Raw genomic sequence first — 22978 nt, forward strand, 5'->3', positions numbered from 1 at the left:
TCCTTGAGTGAGGGTGTCTTCCCTGCCGCCTTGAAAGAGGCGGTGGTGAGGCCCCTCCTCAAGAAGCCTTCCCTGGACCCGGCAGTGTTGGCAAATTATCGTCCAGTCTCCAACCTTCGCTTCGTTGCGAAGGTTGTTGAGAGTGTGGTAGCGCGACAGCTCCCCCAGTACCTGGATGAATCGTCGTATCTGGATCCGTTCCAGTCGGGCTTCAGGCCTGGGTACAGCACGGAAACGGCATTGGTCGCGTTGGTTGATGATCTCTGGAGGGCTCGGGACAGGGGTTGCTCCTCTGTCCTGGTCCTATTAGACCTCTCAGCGGCTTTTGATACCATCGACCATGGTATCATGCTGCACCGGCTAGAGGAGTTAGGAGTGGGGGGCACCGTTCTACGGTGGTTCTCCTCCTTTCTCTCTGACCAGTCGCAGTCTGTGTTGACAGGGGGGCAGAGGTCAACCCCGAGGCCCCTTGTATGTGGGGTGCCACAAGGGTCGGTCCTCTCGCCCCTTCTGTTCAACATTTATGTGAAGCCGCTGGGTGAGATCATCCGTGGTTTCGGGGTGAAGTACCACCAGTACGCTGATGATACTCAGCTGTACATCTCCACCCCGGACCACCCCAATGATGCCCTTGAAGTGATGTCCCGGTGCCTGGAGGCCGTGCGGATCTGGATGGGGAGAAACAGACTCAGGCTCAACCCATCCAAGACCGAGTGGCTGTGGTTTCTGACATCCCGATATAGTCAGTTGGTGCCATCACTGACTAGTGGGGCGAGTCATTGCCCCCCACGGAGAGGGTTCGCAACTTGGGTGTCCTCCTGGACTCATGGCTGTCTTTAGAAGAGCACATGACGGCCGTGGCCAGGGGGACTTTTTATCAGGTCCGCCTGATTCGCCAGTTGCGCCCCTTTCTGGATCGGGACTCGTTAAACACGGTCACTCATGCCCTCGTTACTTCCCGCTTGCACTACTGTAATGCTCTCTACATGGGGCTCTCCTTGAGGAGCACCCGGAGGCTCCAGCTGGTCCAGAATGCAGCCGCGTGGGTGGTTATGGGAGCGACGTGGCGCTCCCATGTGACCCCCCTCCTGCGCGAACTGCACTGGCTCCCAGTGGTCTTCCGGGTGCGCTTCAAGGTTTTGGTTACCACCTTTAGAGCGCTCCATGGCATCGGACTGGGGTATTTACGAGACCGCCTTCTGCTACCAACAGCCTCTCACCGACCAGTATACTCCCATAGAGAGGGGCTCCTCAGGGTGCCATCGGCCAAACAGTGTCGACTGGCGGCCCCCAAGGGGAGAGCCTTCTCTGTGGGGGCACCTACCATCTGGAACGAGCTCCCCCCAAAGATAGGGAAGATCCCGGACCTGCGCACGTTTCGCCGTGCTCTCAAAACTTTTCTATTTCAGCAAGCTGGCCTGGCCTAACTCCCCTCTTTTAAATTTTTTAAATTTTTTAATTTGTGGCTTTATAAATTGGGTGTTTTAATCTGTGTTTCAGCCAAAATATTTAATAATTTTAAGGGATTTTTAATATTTGTATTATCTGTATTTTATCTTGGCTGTTCACCGCCCTGAGTCCTTCGGGAGTAGGGCGGTATAGAAATTTGATTATAAATAAATAAATAAATAAATAAATAAATAAATAAATAAATATGGAATTAATCTTCTGAAAATGTTGCATACACATTCAAGAGATTTAACTGAACATTAATACTGCAGAGGATACACAATACAATTGGCAGAATAATCTGGAAACCCCCCCCCCCCGGTTAGACAGGATCCCCATTGAAAGGTATGAAAAATCTAAGAATTTCTCTCCTATACGGTTAGAGATAAATAATGTATCCTTACTGTTTTCATAGTATGATGCTTTTATAGTGATTATTCTGAAAAAATGAAAGAATCCAACAAAATATGTCATTCCTCATTCAATTTTCTTGTTAAATATAGTTGCTAAAATATTGACAGCTAATTTGGCATGAAGATTATAGAAAGTATTCTATTCAGTAATTCATCCAGTGTTATCTGGCTTTATGATATGTCACAGCTCTGATATTAGATCATTGCTAAATTTTAAAATTGCATTCTAATAGTAGTGAAACAACTGTATTGGGTTTGCAGGATGCAGAATAAACCTTCAATATATTCTAATTTAAGTTTTTTGAATAAATTATGAAAAATGGATTTCCATCATTTATCAATAAAAAGTAATATAAAATTATTACTTCAACCCTTCTGCTCAGGTAATTTACTAATGGGACTATTTCCTGTGCTATTACGATAGATGTAAAACTCATCTCTTTCTAGTTTTTCTGGTTCTTCAACATTCTTTTTTTATACTGAATTAACCCAAATGGTTCTTTTAAAAACATAACCTTCCAGTACTATATTCCAATCATGAATCCTCTTATCAACTTTCCATAACACCAAAAATGTCATATTTGCTGCCCCTCCCCCAATTCCTATACCAAGACTTTCCATTCCTATTTGTTTTCCATGCTCTGAGTATGTAGAGGCATCTGGGTCCTTCAGTTTGCTTGCACCATGTCCTGGTGTATTTCAAGCATTCCCTCCCTTATTTGCTGTGAGGTTAACAGACTTTGGGCTTAAGGTGTATGTTTGATTCTGAATATTGGTCTTTATCCTAGTTTAGTTTGAACCTTGTGAGATCCTTTCTCCTTTAAAACAATGTTCATTTCCAATATATACTCTGGGATTGAATATATTGAAAAAAATGACATTGTTTTCAAGAAAAAGCCACATGGCACGTATTTAACATTTTGCATACTTTAAAATATATGTTCATTATTAATAGCCATTTTGAGTAGTGGCTAAAGGCCGAAGTTAGAACTATGAGTTCCAGTTCTGCCTTAGGCAGAAGTAGTTGGGTGACCTTAGGCCAGTCACTCTCTCTCAGCCCTAGGAAGAGGTAATGGCAAGCAACTTCTGAAAAACCTTGTCAAGAAAACTGCAGGCAAGGACTTGTCTAGGTAGTCACCAGGAGTGAAGACTGACTTAAACACACCAATATAGACACACATATAAATATTATAGGTTATCACAAGGATTTCACATTGGGGATTCTGGCATAAGCTGATATTTCTGCACGTCATTCTGTCCATCCACAAAAAAATCTGGTATTTTGTACTAGAAGAAAAAAATAGCAGTTGCAATTTTTTTTGTATCCTTTACCTAAGGTAGCATTAATGTAAATATGGGTTTGCATAATGTAAGATTGCCTTTTCTGCACTTTTGGTATTGCAGCCATGAATATAAATATAACACATATCCTGATTTCTAAAGTATGTAACATGTGAATTTGAGGTATGCATCTTGCATATCTTTTACAATGTCATGTTTGTTTCTGGCTTAGAGATATTTCTGATTATTTGTAGAACACTGCTTGATGAGGAATGATTTATATTCTCTGCTTCACTGCTAATTGATTCATTTTGATTTTCTCAGAAATGTTAGCACTTGAGATGCTTTTAAGATGTGTTCTTATACAGTATAGATAACGAGTTCTGTAAAATAATTGTAATTATAGTCATGATAAATTTCACTCTGTTATGAGTAAACACAACAAGAAATAAAAACAAAATCTGGGAAATTATCCAAAACACCCTAATCTAACATCCTACCCTCCAAGGTGAAACCTGTCTCCAGCCTCCTATCCTTCCGTAAGTTTCTGAAGACCTGCTCTTCCGGTTGGCCTGGGGCCCCAATAGGGGAGTACCACATTGGAGCTGACTACTAGATTGATAGCTAACCCTACCTCTCCCCTCACTCTCTGCTTTCTCATCTGCCCACCTTCTCATATCGCTATATCATTGTTATCTTTTCCATTGTTTATTCTATTGTTCCATTTATTGTTATTATGTTTACACTTATTTTTATTTCTGTTTTTATTGTTGTAAGCTGTCAAAAGTAGACCCCACAGTAAGATAGGCAGCAAATAAATTTAACAAACAAATAAATATATCTCCCTCCTCAGTTCTCCATTTCTACTTCCCTAATGCATTTCTAAAGATGTGAAGCAGTTCTCCCAGCTCTTCCAGAATATGGAATGATAGAATAATGCATCTGTACAATCATGTATCATAAACACATAAACAAAATCCCTATTCCTACACATATTAGAAATAAACACAGCTAGTCGAGTGTAAGGTTCTCCAAACCAAGCTATTAAGAGGTTGTATCCAAAAAAACTTTGATACTTTCTTGTTTCAGTCTATTGTTTCCAATTTTTCCATTTGAGGTTTAACTTATTGTTTATACATTAAAAGGAGAACAAAAATCAGAATTATACTGAGAGCAAAAAATGAGAACGATTTTTTCCCCAAATTCCAATGAGAGGATAGTACCCTACTCTTAACCCAATCAAATTTGGCCTTTTCCACTCCCAATTTGAGGTATACACTAATTTGGTGTCTAGTGTATACTCACAAACACATTCATTTACAGGATTCTTTGTGAAGAGTATGCCCATAATTATTGGTGTTATCTTTAATTACAGTAACGAGTTTAGCAAAATGGTAGCAGAAGAATATCTCAGTTTCTTCGATTTTACTGGGTTGACCTTGGATAAAGCACTAAGGTGAGCAGGGCTGATTAATAAATAATTGAATCTGTTAATTTTATGCTTCTGGAATTTTGCAAAATTAACTTAACAATTTTTAGGGTTAAAAAAGAAAAAGAGATAGCATTGGTTGTTTATAAACAAGCACTGTTCATCTATAAGAAAAATGTTGGGTATTATAAAGACTAAAAAAGTTTAAAATGTTTGTTGGTTGAGCAGAAACCATATACTGACTCACTGAGTAATCTGATCCACATATGAATATTATTCTCTCAGGCCTCTTCTCTTTATCCATTGAGCATGATGGCAAACCACGACCCTAGTTTACTTTTGCTTTGCTTGTAATGTTATAAATTTCCATGGGCTGAAAGGCAGGATTAGGGTGTGAGAGCACACTTCTAATTAAAAGACTATGGGGAAAACTCTGACCTTACCTTAACCTCTTCTTTACTGGAAGTTACATTTTCCTCAAGCAACTTTTTCTGTTTAAAGTGCTATCTGTTTTATTTTACATGTTTATCTGTAAAATGAAATTATGCCTTCCATTTCAGATTTCTAATCAGTGTGTTTTCAGGGCAGTCACAGCCATATTATCTAAATTCCACCCCTTTTTTACATGCATTGCAAAATATAAAAGGGATGGAGCCTCATCTGCATAGCTGTGACTGCTACTGCCCCACTCCTGTTTCTAACACTTACATTGGTTTGGTTAATATACATTTCTTTTGCATCTCTGACATATGTCTTTCTATTGATTCTATGCTCCCCAAACAGAAGGCATTTCACTGTAGATATGATACACATTGAAGAAAACAATTCTAACTTCACATCTAAACCAGTGAATTAGCAGTGACAAATCAGGAAAGATATCTAATGGTTATGGTCAATAGCTTAATAAAAACACGATCTGGTTTACAGGTACTACAGTAAGTGCTTTTCACCCAGCACATTATTAAGCTATAGAATTCACTATCACGGGTTGCAATAGAATATAACTTTGATTTGATTTTAAGAGGGGTTTGGGCAATTGACAAAAGAGATATAGCTCAATAAGCTCTAGTCATTATGCTCATGTATTAAATGCCGTACTAGAAGCAAGATTGCTTTTAATGCTGTTTCCTGGGGAATAGGAATTGGGAAGGCCTATTACATTTATATTTTGCTATAGATTTCCTGCAGGTATCTAATTAATTATTGTGAAAAAAGCTGGCCTTTTGGTTTTATTTTCTGCATATAATCTACCAGTTCAAATATATAGTAAATCCAAGCCATTCTGCTTTCCATTTTGCAACCTACATTTTTAATGAAACATCTGGATATAAAATCATTGGTGTGGGATTGATGTAGAAGGTATTTAAACATTTGGTCTTTGTTTTGTTTTTCTTTTCTTTTCATACTCATATTTCACATTCACAAAAATATTGTGCATTTGATATTTTTATTCCTTTCTACAACAAAATTGTTCCACATAAGACCAGTATTATGGGCTTCCTCCAAAAGCAGCTTGTTTCTTGGTGCTGTTTCTTGAAATGATAGATGACCATACCATGTACCATGACAGTGCTGTCATTGAGTGACTCCAGGACTGCCACAAAAGGGAACCATACTGTTATCTGAATGGAGGGTCTTTCTGCTATGAAAAGAAATAAAAACCAAAAGTATGAGCCACCTGGACATTTTCAAAAGTGAGGGGGTGTCTTTTCTCCATGGGAATGATGGTCACTATCTGGGCACATTCCACCAAAGATCTTTTGGGAGCAAAACACCCAAATCAGATGTCAGCAAGAGCTACAGTCTCTGCTATTTAGTTCAAATCACTTGAGTAAGTCACTTGTTGACTTACAGTCTTTCGAGTTCAAATCCTCACAGAATGTCTCTGATCCCAAAAGGTTTGGTACTTTTAAAACTTGAAAAAGTTTGATATATTAAATCTCTTGTTTGTTTAGTTGTTTTCTTAATAATTACTTTCTATGTTTAGAGCTTTCCTAAAAGCTTTCCCCCTTATGGGAGAGACACAGGAACGGGAGCGGGTCCTCGTCCATTTCTCTCGCAGATATTGTCACTGCAATCCCCAGGAGAGCACATCGGAAGGTAAACACTGATGACACTCAGATTTTAGCCTCAAACTCAGATGAATTTATTTATTTATTTATTCATTTATTTAAATTGTATTCAGACTCATGGCATAATTCTAGCGTAAGAGGTTGCTAAAGAAACATTGCTTGAATTTATCAAAGGAATTGCACAGGGTTGCAGGGAAAAACAACAACTAATTTTTCTCTCCCTGAATAAAACAAGAGGGAAAAAAGACATCAGATTATTAAAACAGTAGAATAGTATTTCAACTACTATTATTATCTTTTTTCTTCCTCTCCCTATTTCCAGAAGTCAATCATCATACAGTATGGTGAGCTGAAGCTTGAATGCTATTAATAGGGTTCTTGGTATATTTGTGGCCAAGAATATAAGGCTCAAAAGACATGTAACAGTAGCAATGCTTTGGTTCTATTCAACCTTGGCTTTGATAATCTTCATATTTTTTTGTCTAATATGATATACAAAAGTATTGCACGTGGTGATAAACCTATTACTTCCTGCTTTTCTTCCTATTGCTTCCCATTCTTGTTTCAGTTCCTTTTGTTTCAGTAAATTCACTTTTTTTAATAAGGTATGATACTATGTGAAGGAATAAGGCGAAGTGCAGAGGAAGGAGAGTGCACAAGAAGGATATAATTAAATACTTAAAGATGTACCATTCATAACACTTGAAATATCAAATGGTATATGTTAAAGATATTGTTGTGTTAACAGCCAGCAGAGCGTAGAACACATGGAAACAGTGCTGAGACCAATAATGAATAAAATACATATAAACTGGTTTATCAAAGTTTTCACTTTGTAGTGAAAAACAATCTCATAGTCTTTAATCAATCCAAGTCTTAGCCAGTCATAATCAGTCCAAAGATACAAAATTCTTCTTACCAGTTTGTAGTAAAAGGATCAAACAGGAACAATATAAATAGTTCTTAAAAACAGAATAAATAAACCATGATCACATTAGACCATGTAAAAGATCAAGTAGAAAATACAAAACAGCAGTAGGTAATAAATAGCAGCAAGTTCACGCTGGTAACAGGTCACGATGGTGGCATGTCCACAATGACTACATTCAAGCTCTCCTTAAATACAGTTACTACAGATCTTATCCAATCAGGATACAATGACTCAGCATTACAATGACTCAGCAGTACTTCTTAAAGTCATAGAATAGAATAGAATACATATTCATCATGTTAGTTTATATATTGCCTGGCCAACCTGTTAGGCAAGCACCATATCCTAACAGTATATTTCTTCTATCTTATGTAGTTTAGGCTGAAAAATTAGGCCTTTGTGAGTAAAACCTGATGAGGTTTGAGCTGGAGATTCAAAGAAGAAATGGGTTTATCTATATCAGTGTTTTTTAAACTTGGCAACTCTAAAAAGTGTGGACTTCACACCAGAATACTCCAGCTAACATTCTGGCTGGTAAATTATGGGAGTTGAAGTCCCTGCATCTTAAAGTCAGATTCAGATTAACAGAGTTGGAAGGCACCTTGTAGGTCATCTAGTCCAACTCCCCAACCAAGGCGCCCCTACACCTTTTCTGACAGATGGAAGTCCAGTTTCTTCTTGAAAGCTTCCACTGATGAAGCTCCCACAACTTCTGAATGCAAGCGGTTCCATTGCTGATTGTTCTCATTGTAAGAAAATTTCTCCTTATTTCCAGATTGTTCCAGGTTGTCCTTGTTGAGTTTCCATCCATTATTCCTTGTTTGGCTTTCAGGTGCTTTGGAAAATAGTGTGACCCCCTCCTTTCTTTGGCAGCCACTCAAACACTGCTATCATGTTTCCCCTAGTCCTTCTCTTCACCAGACTAGCCATGCCCAGTTCCTGCAACTGTTCATCTTATGTTTTAGCCTCCAGTGCCCTAATCATCTTGGTTGTTCTTCTCTGCATTCTTTCTAGAGTCTCAACATCTTTTTTATAGTGTGGTGACCAATACTGGATGCAGTATTCTAGGTGTGGTCTTACTAAGGCTTTTTAGAGTGGTATCAGTATCTCACTTGATCTTCATTGTATCCCTCTGTTAATGCAATTTAGGATTGCATTGGCTTTTTTTGGCTGCTGCTGCACACTGTTGGCTCATATTTAATTGGTTGTCCACTAAGACTCCAAGATCTCTCTCACAGTTATTGCTATTAAGCCTGGTTTCACCCAGTCTATATGTATACTTTTGGTCTTTCTTGCCTAAGTGTAAGACTTTACTTTTCTCTACATTGAATTTCATTTTGTTAGATAAGGCTCAGTGTTCAAGTCTGTCAAGATCCACTTGGATCTTGAACCTATCATCTAGGGTGTTGGCTATTCCTGCCAGCTTAGTATCATCCGCAAATTTGGTAAGTTCCCCTTCTATTCCCTCATTTAAGTAGTTTATGAAGATATTGAAGAATACTGGGCCTAAGACGGAATCTTGTGGTACCCCACTGTTTACTTCCCTCCATGTAGATGTAGTACCATTAAAGACTGCTCATTGAGTACAGTTTGTCAGCCAGTTACAAATCCATCTGATGGTGATGCTATCTATTCCACTTTTTTCTAGCTTACCAAGAAGTAGATTGTGGCCAACTTCTTAAAGTCCACACATCTTAAAGCCTACACTCATGATTTGAGATTTCAAGACAAACCTATTCAACTCAACCTGCTTCAAATTTTGTCTGAAAAGAAATAGCCGAAAGGCTATAATGGGGAACCATAAAATATCTGCAGATGCTTTGTTGCAGGGCAAAATGGGATAGAAATAAGAGAGATTTCAGAGGTTTAATAACTTGGCTGTTACAGAGGGCCTTTGGAAGATAATTGTTTTATAGTTGTTGGCATCATGTCTGAATGTTATTTTTTAAAAAATATATATTATAGCTTATGTTTTGGTTTTGTTGAATTTATTGTATATATATATATATATTGGCTATATTGCTACTGCTTTTGTATGCCTCCTAAAGTTCTAGGGATTGAGTTGGTTTAAAGGTTTTACATACTTTACATTAAAAAAATAAAAGCCAATTTTAAGTGTTCTCTATTAACCCAAAAATTTAATAAGGTGATAAAATTTGCTGACTGGCTGCAGCTATCTATTCCGTCTCTACTGTGTCTGTTCAATTCACTGCCAAATGTGGCTGTCTTGATTTTGTCTGTGTAGTGAATGGTAAGCAGAACAATTGGTAGAGTCCTTCTTTGACATATCAACAGGTCAGAGGGAAAAAATTGTAGCACTGTAGCAGAAATGGTGTAGGCAGTCTGGCTGTAGGTTATCTCTAGGCTTCTTCCTCTGCGCTCCTTCCTCCTACATTCATGCTGTTATAACTGGAGCTGAATAAAAGAAAAACAACCCCAACAAACAGATAAATATTGTGAATAGAGCCAAGTCTCAAGCAGTTGTTTTACTTCCTCTTCTTTTTATATATATAGACAATGAAAGCAGATTTCCTAATTATTTGGTCCTCTTTTGGAAAGCGATAGTGGAGAAAGGGTTATTCCTGTTATTTCATTAATTTGATGTTTTATGTTTGTATTTAACCAGCAAAGGCATACCATAAACAAACTCAGACTCTTACCTACTGAGCAGATTAATGCAATTGCAAAATTCTGATTGGCCACCAACATAGTGTTTCCCTATCTCCTTCTTAGGAGAATAGCTGCATATGAAACTGAGTAGGGCCCAAAATAGAGAGATATCCATGTGAGGTTGAAATGGCCAAGAACTGCCACCCTCATCACCCTCACCACTAGTCACTTATCTTTGTCTTCAAGGAAACTGCTAGGAGAGGGGGAATCCTAACAGATTTTATACACTTGCTGATGTCATTGGGTGCTATCACTTTTAAAGGTAGAATACCTGTTTCATGAAGAGTAAAATAATTAGGCTTGCTGAAAGCTGAAAAAAAAGCAAAATACAAATGATTTACATATACAGCTATTGCCATGTGTTAGGAATTTTGAACAAATCAAGATAGAGCTGTAATCCAGAAAATTCTGGCTTCTGGATTGCCAGTAATTCAAAAGTTCAGGTGGACACTACTCAAACACTATGATAAAGCTGTTATATCTGAACAGTTTTTTTTTTTTTGTAAATAATTTTTATTGTAGTTTTTCTTTTCCAAAACTCTAATACATATTCAAACAGACAATGTCATTTTTATATATTTTGGATTAACAATTCACATAAAATCTATATTATATACATATATACATCCTCAGCTTCCTTATAAATATTACCCATTTTTGTTTCTGTTGTCTATCCACCTATACCATTTTTCCCAAACCGCATATTCCGAATCCTCTTTTTCTTTTAATTCTAAAGTCAGTTTATTCATTTCAGCACATTCAAATATTTTTTGAATAATCAATCCCTCTGGTGGTAAGTTATGTTCTTTCCAATATTGCGTGAATGCAATTCTTGCTGCTGTTTGTATATACAGGATCAGATATCTTATTTTTTTAATCAAATTTGGTTTTTAATATTCCCAGGAGAAATGTTTCCAGATTTAACTCAGTTTGGCAGTTTGTTAAATCTTGTACCCAATCTCATATTTTGATCCAATACTTTTTCGCTTCGGGGCATAACCACCAAGCATGAAAGAAAGTACCTTGGTATTGGTTGCATTTCCAGCACTTGGGGCTTAGATTTGGGTACATTTTGGCCAGCCTTGCTGGAGCTAGGTGTCAAAAATATAGCATTTTATATTGATTTTCCTTAAAGGCCAGCGACTTTGTTAATGTATAGTTTTTATGCCAAATAGTTTCCCAATCATCTAGGTTTATGTTATGTCCTACATTTTTCACCCATGCGATCATTGGTTCTTTTACCACCTCCTCTGCTCTATCAAATTCTAATAAGTAATTGTATAATTTAGATATTAATTTTCTTTCAGCGCCAATCAGCAATTTATCTAATTGTCTTGGTTCCAAATCTATTCCGTGTTCTTCCATATCTTTTTTGTATCTGGATTGTATTTGTAAGTATGGCCACCAGTCAATGGATATTCCTTGTTCTTTTAATACCTGGTTACTTTTAAGTTTTCCCTGTTTATCTAAGATTTCTGTGTATCTAGGCATTTTACTAATGTCTAATGTGTTGGGGTGGATCATAGCTTCCATGGTAGATAACAACCGGGAATTTTCATATAGTGTTTCTTCTTTATATCTTCCCAAATTCATATCAGTACATCTCTTATTTTATATCTGTAAAAGTATGAATGTATCCTATTCCCTTTGTCCCACATAAAAGCATGCCACCCCTTTCGTAAATTGTGTCCTTCCAGAATTAAGATTCTTCTATTCCTTAAATTGACCCAATCCCTTATCCAAACTAATGTAGCTGCTTTGTGGTATAGTTCACATTCCCACACCAGGAGACCAAAACCATCCCTATTTCTACTGTCTTGGAGAAAGTGTAGTTTTATCCTTGCATTTTTTCCAGACCAGACAAATTTAGTAATAATTTTATTAAGCTCCATGAAAAATTTTCTATTTAATGGGATGGGTAATGTTTGAAATACATATAATAGTTTAGGTAGGATATTCATCTTAATAGTCGCTATCCTACCTAAGAGTGATATTTGTAACATTTTCTACTTTTCCAAATCTTTCTCAATTTGTTGGACCAGCACCATATAGTTATCCTCCTTTAACGAGGAACACCTTGCTGTTAATCATATCCCTAGGTATTTAATTTTCTTAACAATTTGTAAGTCCATTTCTTTTTCTAATTCTTTTTTCTGAGTTGTTGTTAAGTTTTAAATTATCATTTTGGTTTTCCCTTTATTAATTTTAAGTCCTGACATTTCCCCATATGTTTCTATTTCCCATATTAGGGTGGGGCCAGATTCCAGAGGTTCCTCAATAATAAATACCATATCGTCGGCAAAGGCCTGTGCCTTGTACTCTTCTCTTTTAATTTTCATTCCCTTTATCTCTTGGTTTCCTCTAATTCTATTTAATAATATTTCTAATGTTAAAATGAAAAGCAGTGGTGACAATGGTCACCCTTGTCGTACCCCTTTAGTTATCTGCAATGTATTAGTAATATTCCCATTTACTATTACCCTGTATCTGAACAGTTTTAACTATCATAGGATAATAATAAAACTCAAAGAAACTGAAAAAAACAGGAAGGCCTACAAAAGGAAAACTATATCCCTTTCCCTCTCCAAATTCTGTGACTAAATAGTAAAAAAGGCCCCAGTGGTTCTGGCTGTAATATTGAGTGGTCATTGAAACATCACTCAAATAGAGGAAAGATATAATAAGACAGGTGACAGAAGAAGACAGTTAAACTGTAAGTAAAACACACCTTTTCACAAAAAGAGAGTCTGTGTCAGATGATTTAGAAAAAATCATGGAATTGAAAGGGATCTTGGAGGTCTTCTACTCCAGTCCTTTTGCACAGGAATACTCAGACCATCCAAAATAAATGGATATCCAATCTTTGTTTGGGGGAAAAAAAGTCTAGCAATGGAGCATGACTCCAGAAAGCAGGCTATTCTGCTGCTTAATAACTTTCTCAGTCAGAAATTCCTCCTCATTTCAAATTCGAATCTCTCAGTATAAAGTTTTCATCTACCAGTTCTTGTCTTTCCTTTAGGTGCTCTGAAGAATAAATCCACACCCCTTCCCTCTGTCATCCATATATTAGAAGACTGTTATCATACTCATGTTAGCCTTCTCTTCTTTTGACTAAACTTACCCATTTTTTTTCACTTATAGCTTTTGCTTCCAATCCCTTCACCATCTGTGTTGCTCTTCTCTGCACTCTTTCCAGTACCTCAGCAACTTTTTTGTGTTGTGTGACCAGAACTGAATAAAGTATTTCAGGATGAACTGTCCAACACTTGACCACTAGTAAAATGGTACTAACATTTCCCATGATCTGGTCACAATGCCTGTATTGATGTGGCTCAAAATGTTATTGGGTCTTTTGGCACTTGCTATCTTATGATTAATCTGTAGTCTACCAGAATGTGGACACTCTTCTCTAGCACTACTGCTGAGCCACGTGATGCTTGTCTTGTACCTCTGCATCTGATTTTTCCTAGGTAATTTCAGAACCTAACTTTTTTTTTACTGTTGAAAAGCATTTTGTTGGATAGAGTCCATTTTCTAAATTTGTCCTTTTTGTTTACCCCAGAGTTCTTTATGCAACAAAATTTCATCATCTGTCTCCCATTTTTATTCCTCTGGTATTGCTTGTGGTTGGACCTTATTATCTCAATATTCCCTAACCCTTCTGAATTACTTTCTGCCTCAGGATTTTCATACATGGAATTTTTCTTACTTTTCCTTTTCATTTATCAAAATCAATCTTCTTGAACACTAAAACACTGATCCGATTACCTTTAGTTCTCCCTGCCTGAAATACACTGAATTATATATCATATTTCCTTTCCTTTTTTTGAATGGCATGTTAAATGTGGTTAACAGGCATTCAGCAAACTAAGCATAATTTTCAAGAACAATCTCCCCCTATGCCTGAAGAGAATAGGTTTTGATCAGTGTGTGCTACCTGCTCTAACATATGCCGATGAAATAATGGACACTAACCTCACAATCGTTACAAAAGGTACGAGTGGTGCAAAGAGCCATGGAAAGATGCATGCTCAGAATCTCAAGATAAGATAGAAAAACCTGCACATGGATTAGAGAACAAATGAAAGTATACAATATCATCAAGAGTGTCAGACTGGCCCCAGCTACTCCCTAGGAAAGAACGACCCTTGACTCCATAGGATTTAGAGAAAGGTATTTTACTAGAGATGCTGAGTGCAGCATGGATGAGGCAAGCTCTGAAAAAAGAAACTGCACAAAAATCAGATATTGAAAGCAATCCCCAATGTCCAAAACCCTCCTCCCTAGGAAAGTAGTCCAATCAGGTTCCATTCCAATGTTTTGAGAAGATGCCTCAGGCACCAATGTAAATTCCTTTCCCAGGACTGGTGTCCTTGAAGCTCAGTTTGGCATCTCTGGTTCCTGTTAGTGTCCATACTCTCCAATTTCCTGCAGCATTCTTTCACACCTCCAGCACGCTTCCCTTCCTGGATGCCCCCTGCCCCCCCCCAAGTTATGGCAGTTGTTAGCGAGCTTCAAAGAAAGTGAAGATGAGCAGCTGACAAAGAAAGTAAAAGAACTGAAATGGAAATAGGTTGGTCAGAAAGCAAAAAGGCAGATGGACCAAGGCAGTTATAGAATGAATTCCACTTGATAAAAAGCATCCATGAAAGAGACCTAAAACAAGATGGATTGCCGACATCAGCAAATATTGCAGGCCCAATTGGCAAAAGAAAGCTCAGGACTGTATTGATTGGAAACATGCAGAAGAGGCCTTCATCCTGCAGTGGATAGACAATGACTAAAAAGATGATGATGATAGATCATATGGCCACTGTCTGCCAAGTTTCCTACAATTATCACTTCTTCAACAATTTCTTTCCTAGTAAAATGCATTAGACCCAATATAGCTGAACCTTGAGTTCCCTCCTCCCCCTTTGGACAATGAAAATGTCTGCAAGGCATGTAAAGAACTGTTGGAGCAGTTATTGAATGTTTGATTCCCAATTAATGTGGGATAGTTGAAATTCCCTCATTTCCATTGCAATATATTTCCTGGACCCCTCACACATTTGAACAGTAATTCAGTTATATTTTCTGCTTGGATGGTACACACACAACAATGTCATTATTGTTCTTTTTTCCTTTAATATGTACCAGATGCTTTGGGCAATTTTCACCCTTAGTGTCACAATTAAATGCAGGAATATTATTAAGAATTTGAACAGTTCCTGGATTTGGGATGAAATTAATTTTATCAACTACTGCTAGCCGTTTGGTCTCAGATGTTAAAATCTTGTCCTCTCCAGTGAGCTAAGCAGATATAGGAACTGCCTTGTTTTAAATATATTTCTTGGGACTAATTTTAAAGTATATTAAATTCCTTGTATTTTCCAGATGGAATCCATACACTCACCTGTGCTCTGATGCTGCTGAACACTGATCTCCATGGCCATGTAAGTATGGCTAATAAAAAGAGACTAACTTTGATTCTCCCCTGAGATTCCCCCTTGACTTTAACCTTATGGTAAATATGAGGCTATCTGGGAATACCAGAATAGTTTGGAAATGAATATTGTAAAACAAATGGTAGAGGAGAGTGACTTAAATATTTCAATTAAATCTAGTTTCATGCTCCAGATATAGCAAAAGACACTGTCAAATGTAGCTTTTTAAAAAGTATACTTTTGATCTTAGCTAGAATATCAGTTAAAATTATCTCCAAATTATTTGTTAACATAAAAGTCTCTAGTTTCTATTCTTCACCTACCACAGGAGTTAGCCATGTGTTTTCTCTTAATGTGAAGAAATTTTCAAGTTGACAACTGGGTTTAACCTGTTCAAGTGAAGAATTAGCCGCTGTTGATTTGCTTCTTCAGTTCATCAGCCCTTGAGAAAGTCCTGAACCATCTTGACATAAGCTACCTGGAATGTCTGCATGCTTTACTATAGTCCATTAAAGTTATAAGGAAATACAGGCTTGAGGCTTGAACAGCAACCCTTTTTTCATTCTCTGCTTTACTTACTATGATGCTTAATGAAACTTACTTAAGAATGTGTGACTCCAAATTAGCCTAATAAAAATGTTGCCCTACTGAGAGGAGACGGATATAATGATCCTTCAGAATACAATGTCAAAATGTATAATATTTGGGGGGTCTGATGTTACTGTACCACAACTGGTACAAATACAAATCTAGAACTTAACATATACAAAATCCAGAACTTCATATATTGTAAATAATTCCATTTGTGTTAAATCTCATAACAATGACTCTGTCAGACCTGTCCCAGTCTAATCCCTTAGGGAAGAAAAACCTTCGACTCCATTTGTTTGAAGTGAAACGTACTTTTACTAAGAGATGCTGGTTGCAGTAAAGTCAGGAGGAATCTGAGTTTCCCACGCAACAAGATCAAACTACTTCCTTCAATCCCATCCCTCTCCCCCATGACCAGTCCAACCCCAGGCAATGTGATGCAGCTTGGATGTTTCTTTCCATACTCAGGGCTAACTTTCCACACTCAAGGCAAATGGTCTTGAAGATGCCTTGGCATGAACCGGTCCCATGGTTTTCTGCTTTTCTTCAGCTGTCATCTCCCCCCACAAAAAAATGCACACAGATTTATTGCTGCCTGTTTGTCTGCTCCTCATGCCTCCCCACCCAGTCCTTTGATGGCAGGACACCAGTGCGGCACCGAGCTGAAGATGGTGGATCTGACAGACTCATTAAAAGATATTTAATTTTGTGGAAATAAATAATAAAGAATAATTAAAAAATAGGTCAAATATCTTTAAGGTTATCAAATGGGAAATATGGGAGTCACTTTGGTGTAGTTGTTAAGGCGCTGTCCTAGAAACCAGGAGACTGTGAATTCTAGTCCCCCCGATTAGGCATGAAAGCCATCTGGGTGACTTTGGGTCAGTCACATTGTCTCAGCCCAACCCACCTCAAATACTTGTTGAAGGGAAAAAAGAGGAGAAGGAAGGAGTACTAAGCACATTTGCCAACCTGAGATACTTATGAAGTAATAAAGGCCTGATAAAAATCTAATAAATAGAATAATAAACCATAATTATGTATTAAGTAGTACAATTTGTCATTAAAAAAAATAGAAACAAAGCTAAACAAAAACAATTATGAGGTTGGATGAAAGTATGTGAAATTTAGCCCCATGAAATTCTTTTTGTGTTTGTTATTGTGTGTGCCTTCTGGCAACTGGTCCCTGCAGTTTTCTCAGCAAGGTTTTTTCAGCAATGGTTTGCAATTATCTCTTTCCTAGGGGTGAGAGAGTGCGACTAGCTGGAAGTCACCCAGTTGGCTTTGTGCTTAAGGTCGGACTAGAACTCATGTTCTCCTGGTTTCTAGCCTGGTGTCTTACCCATCACACCAAACTGGCTCTTGCATGAAATTCTTTAGCACTGTATATGTGAAATTATTCATGGAACATTTTAGTTTTGCGTTAGTATAGGAATAGGCAACCCCCAATTTCCAAGACAGTATCAGTGAAATCTGATGACAAGATAGTTGGATTTTAATAAAATGACTCTGGTCCATGGGGGAGGGAGAAAGTTGAATACAGTCCCCCAATATCTTCTCCCATCCATTTTACTTTCAGTAATCAAATTATTTTTTTTAAAAAAGTATGACCATTAAAATAGTCTAAGATAAGTAACTGTAATATAACTCATCTATATAATAAAAACAATGCAAATGTACTCCCAGTTCCTTTTTGGAGCTCAGTTCAGCCCCTACAGGTCATTTCTTCATTTGGAAAAAGTCCATATTTTTGAGTATCATTTTTCAAGCACCACATTGCATTTCAAATGTGGTCCTTTGCCGTAAAGCTAATCTATTTAAATTTCTGCCTGGATTTTCATCTTTTCTTATTGGCTTAAGTTTTCCTTTTTTTCCAGACAACTTGGTCCCTTTAATTATAATTGGCAGCTTTCAATCTTCCTGCTGCTTCTTTGCCCAGACCTTTGGTTAAAGTATTTGAAGGCCCTTCTGACTACTATGGATCTGTCTTTATTGTTGCCCATTTTTTGGCCACTGTTTGTTCCTTTATTGTTGCATTCTTTTATTGTTATTTTTCTCTGTTTCTACTTTGTGAACTACATGGAATCACTGGGAGTTGGGCAGTATATAATTTTAATAATAAATACATTTAAATAAATAAAAAAGTCTTCTCTAATATTTATCCAAGTCTCTGCCACCTTCCTCATTTTATAGAAATAAAAATGATAAAAAGAGATACGTGAGAGACACTTTGGCTCAGAACAACCAATTCAGTAGTGGAGATGTGTGTACTTGCCCGCCACTCGCATAGAACCATCGCCTCTCTCCCCTCCTGCCAGTCTGCAAAGCTAGAAAGTTTGGGGAACTGTGCCATATACCCAGTGGTGGAATTCAAGTAATTTAACAAGCGGTTCTCTGCCCTAATGATTTCTTCCAACAACCAGTTTGCCAAACTGCTCAAAAAGTTAAAAACCGGTTCTCCCGAAGTGGTGCGAACTGACTGAATCCCACCACTGTGTATACCATTCCAGACAAATGGCTGTCCAATCTCTTCTTAAAAGTCCCCAGTGTTGAAATCAATTGAATTTTATTTGGCTAAGTGTGATTAAACACACAAGGAATTTGTCTCAGGTACAGAAGCACTCGGTGAACATGCAAAGCAACACAATCATCATCATCATCATCATCATCATCATCATCAATCATCATCACCATCCCAATAAAAGGGAGACGTAAAGAATGATAAATACTACAGCTATACTACATGGGTAAATATACATAGACATTAGAGAGATGGAGCACCTTGAATCTCAGGAGGCAAGCTGTTCCACTGGTTAATTTTTTTTTAAATTGATTTATATGCCGCCCTTCTCCGGAGACTCAGGGTGGCTTACAATGTGCTCAGCAATAGCCTTCATCCTTTGTATATTTATACAAAGTCAGCTTATTGCCCCCACAACTGGGTCCTCAATTTACCTACCTTAGAAAGGATGGAAGGCTGAGTCAACCTTGAGCCTTGGCGAGATTCGAACCCGCAGTAATTGCAGGCAGCTGGTCTTAATAACCAGCTTAATAACAGGGTGACTTAGACCACTGTACTACCAAGGCTCTTCTCACTGTCAGGAATTTTTTCTTTAATTCTAGGTTGGTTCTCTCCTTGTTTAGTTTCCATCCATTGCTTCTGTTAGGCCTATCCAAGCTTGGGCATTTAGGAAAGAAAGACCCTTGACTCCATTTGTATTGAAAGGTGTACTTTTACTAAAGCCAAGTGGTTACAGCATAAGGAAAGCTGGATCTGAATGTTCCCACATAAAACCTTCTCTTGGACCCTTTCCCCATGGTCCTTTCACAATTGTACAACAGTATTCAAACTAAGTGCTTTGATAACAGTGCTAAAGCTGCCCTGAGTTTCCGGAGAAGGGCGGCATATAAATCAAAAAAATTTTTTTAAAAAAAGTTTTGCCCCTCTTTGGTGGGTGTTCACATTCTGTTCTCATGCTTGTGTCCTTGGATCTGTCAGGCTCTGTTCTGGGCTGGCACCTCTGGTCCCTGTCATTCCGCCTCCCTATATCCCTTTACTTCACCCTCCCCCTTTTTATGGCAGGATGCCATCAAACGAAGCAGGGCTGAAGTGATGCAATAACCCTAACCCTAACCCTAACCTGACATTCTGCCCCTCTTGAAAAAGTGGTTTATTCTTGAAACAGAAAGAAAATAAGAGAAATGGTTAGAGTTTATGCAGGTTTCAATGGGGTTTGTCAGGGTATTTATTGTGGAATTTGTGGAGGATTCTTGGGGTTCGAACATGTTGAGTTTTGATCCATTCAGTTTCAGAAGGGAGGAAATCCTTCCATGGTATCAAGTATAATATTTTTCCTCTATGTTTACGTGAATCTGAGCTCTCTTTGACTTTGATCTCCATTGGTAAGGACAGGGATTAGAGGTGGTTTCTTTGTGAGGCACAAGTGGAAAGTGATTGCCAGTTTCAATAGGCTGCAGTGCAAAACTGGGTGAATGCGTTGAAGGTTTTTGGTAATTCCAATTGCACTGTCACAGGGTTGATAATTTTAATTATAGGGAAAGGTCCAATGCATTTTAGTCCAAGTTTCTTTGAGGGCTCTCTTGATTGGAGATATTTGGTGGATAAATAGACTTTGTCTCCAATATTAAAGTGTTTTGGTTTAGATCATTTGTTATCGGCTTATTTTTTTTTATGTTTCATGCACTTCTTCCAGCATTTTGCAGACCATTGGCAAGGTGCTCTGTAGCTTATCGGTCCAGTCTGTTAATGATGTGTTTTGGGGTTTGATTTGCGGCAGTTCTGGTATGCCCACGAAGTCTTGACCTGGTGTAAAGAACCGTGTAAAATTGGTGCTGCTGTATATGGAAGGAGGTCAGCCAAATTGTCTTGTTCAGTGGTGGGCTTCAAATTTTTTAACAACCGGTTCTCTGCCCTAATGATAGGCTGGGTGGTCATGTGACTGGGTGGGCGTGGCCAGGGTGGGCGTGACACGGGACTCGTGTGAAGCTAAGGCAGAACTTCCCTGAGACCCTCCCTCACTCTCATTATACAGGTAATCCTCTAGTTACAAATGTAATAGAGCCTGCCAATTACATTTGTAACCTGGGGATTCATTTGATTGAATCACGTTAAATTAATGTGATCACTCCCTGCTTTTCCCAATGCATTTGTTAATTGAATGCATATGTCTTTAAATGCAGAGGAGATATCTCAGGCTGGGGAACAGCATGTGGGGCCTAGTGCTGGAGTAGACCATCCAAGGCCTCCCCCAATCCACTGAGATACCTCAATGCTCCCCTGGAGTCCCCACAATTGCTTTCCGTACCCCATCCTGCCCCGCTGGGTCTCCACAGACTAGGCCTGCTTTGCTAGCATCTCAAATTCCACTTACTCCTCCCCACCCCATTTCCCATGAATTACTCTTTTTTTTTTTGCTATAAAGGTATAATTTTTACTGATATCTATTCTGTTAATATAACTAAATAAGCCATTATACACTTGAAGCATTGTGAAATGCAATCTGATCAGAAGCAAGAAATTTGACAAGCCTAGTGTACAATGCTTGATAGTAGCATTATAGTAGCATTAAACATGAAATGTTTAAACACTCAGAATTTTTAAATCTGGCAATCTTATGTCAAAAATTGCTAAAATGATATGAATACCTTTGAAACATTGAATTCTGTGACATGGATTTCAAGAACTACAAGAAGACAAAACTACATTAGTTGTTCACTGAAGTCTCATTCTAACATTAGCAAAAGGTTTCTCACAGATTCTCAAGCAAATATAAAAACTTGCTGGATTTGTGATTATTCCCCCACTATATTGGAAGCTGTTCTTCTGTTAATGGAAGCAGCTATCTATTAACATAGGTATCTTCTAAAATTTTAGCAAGTACCAGTATATATTTTGAAAATAGTAATATTATATTTTAAAGTCATTGTTTTTTACTGCTTTTTACTGTGGTAATAAGACCACTTTAGAGACCATTCATTATATAGTTGTAGGGATTTTGCTCCCTTAGGAATTCTGTTGCCTTTTTTTCTGCCTCCTTTATGTTGTTTTAAATAGACAAATTATTAAGAAAAATTAGTTAAGGTTCCGGTTTGGTTTCCGTCGTCGCCAGACGGTCTTTCGGGACCGCCAGCCTCGTCGCCCGTAAGAGCCGTCTCTACAGCTGAGAGACGGCTCGAAAAACTCTGTCTCATTGAGGAGACGTGAGAGAGAGCCGGCGAGAGCAGGTAGAGCCCTCTGCAAACTCCTCAGAGTTTTTTTTTACTCTTGGGGAGGAAGCAGAATGTGGCTCCCTTTCCAGCTCGCCGCTGCTCCGGGCTTCGGGGGAACTCTGCGCTTTGCAGAGCCAGACGATCGGACCAACCCAATCAGCGAAAACTAACAGACTGTCTGAAATAAGCAGGATGAAATCTGGATTTGGGACTCTAAATTGCAAGTATTTCTAACAACCCTATGATTGATTTTAAAAGTGAAGAAAGAGTGCAAGGGGAAAAAAAAGAAAGTTTAAAATGGCGACTGGCTGAGGCTTGAGAAGAAAGCTGAAAGCGAAAGTCCTTCCGTTTGAACAGTTTAATACGTTACAAAGTATCTGAAACAATAGCGCTGGCTAGAAGTGAAGAGAAAAATTCCTATTTCATGTTTCTTCCTTCTTAGAGACTTGATATTGATATTGTCTGGAGAGAAGTCTTTTTTTTAAAAAAAGAGTCTGTTTGTGTGGCAGGATGGTGTTAAAACTGACAAAGCCAGACAACCAAGCTGGGGGGGGGGGGCTCCCCCATTTATAAATCACATGAACAAGTTTTGAGCTTGCAGATGCAGAAGAATGGCTTTAAAGACCTAAAGGAATTTGTTTTGGAGGAGATGGCAAGACATGATGAGATTGTGAACCAGAATCTTGAAAAATTTAGACAGGAAATTAAAGAGTTGATACAACAAAAGTATGATAACCTGAAACGATATATTGTAACAGCTTTGAAAAGCTTTTCAGAAATAATTATAAAGATGGATAAAGATATTAACTTAGAAATAGAGTCTAAAATGAAGGAAGCTGGTTATAAGATTCATAATCTGGATAATAAAATACAAAGAATTGAAAATGATTTGATAAATATTCAAGAAAATAGCTCAGAAGTAGAGTCTAAAATAAAGGAAGCTGATCACAAGACTTACAATGCAGATAATATAAAACAAAGGATTG

The 22978-nt window shown here is 38.0% G+C and overlaps 1 protein-coding gene across 1 annotated transcript in view; it reads left to right on the forward strand.

The window, feature by feature from the left end:
* PSD2 (pleckstrin and Sec7 domain containing 2) overlaps positions 1-22978 on the forward strand; it is a 152965-nt gene that overhangs the window by 10983 nt on the left and 119004 nt on the right. The window contains exons 4-6 of the mRNA XM_070939150.1: positions 4519-4599; positions 6560-6672; positions 15622-15680. Coding sequence (XP_070795251.1) covers positions 4519-4599; positions 6560-6672; positions 15622-15680 — 253 coding nt within the window. The remainder of the gene's footprint in view (positions 1-4518; positions 4600-6559; positions 6673-15621; positions 15681-22978) is intronic.

This window comes from Pituophis catenifer, unplaced genomic scaffold, assembly GCF_029215685.1.
Source record: "Pituophis catenifer annectens isolate HBS135680 unplaced genomic scaffold, rPitCat1.0.hap2 SCAF_3, whole genome shotgun sequence".
Lineage (NCBI taxonomy): Eukaryota > Metazoa > Chordata > Lepidosauria > Squamata > Colubridae > Pituophis > Pituophis catenifer.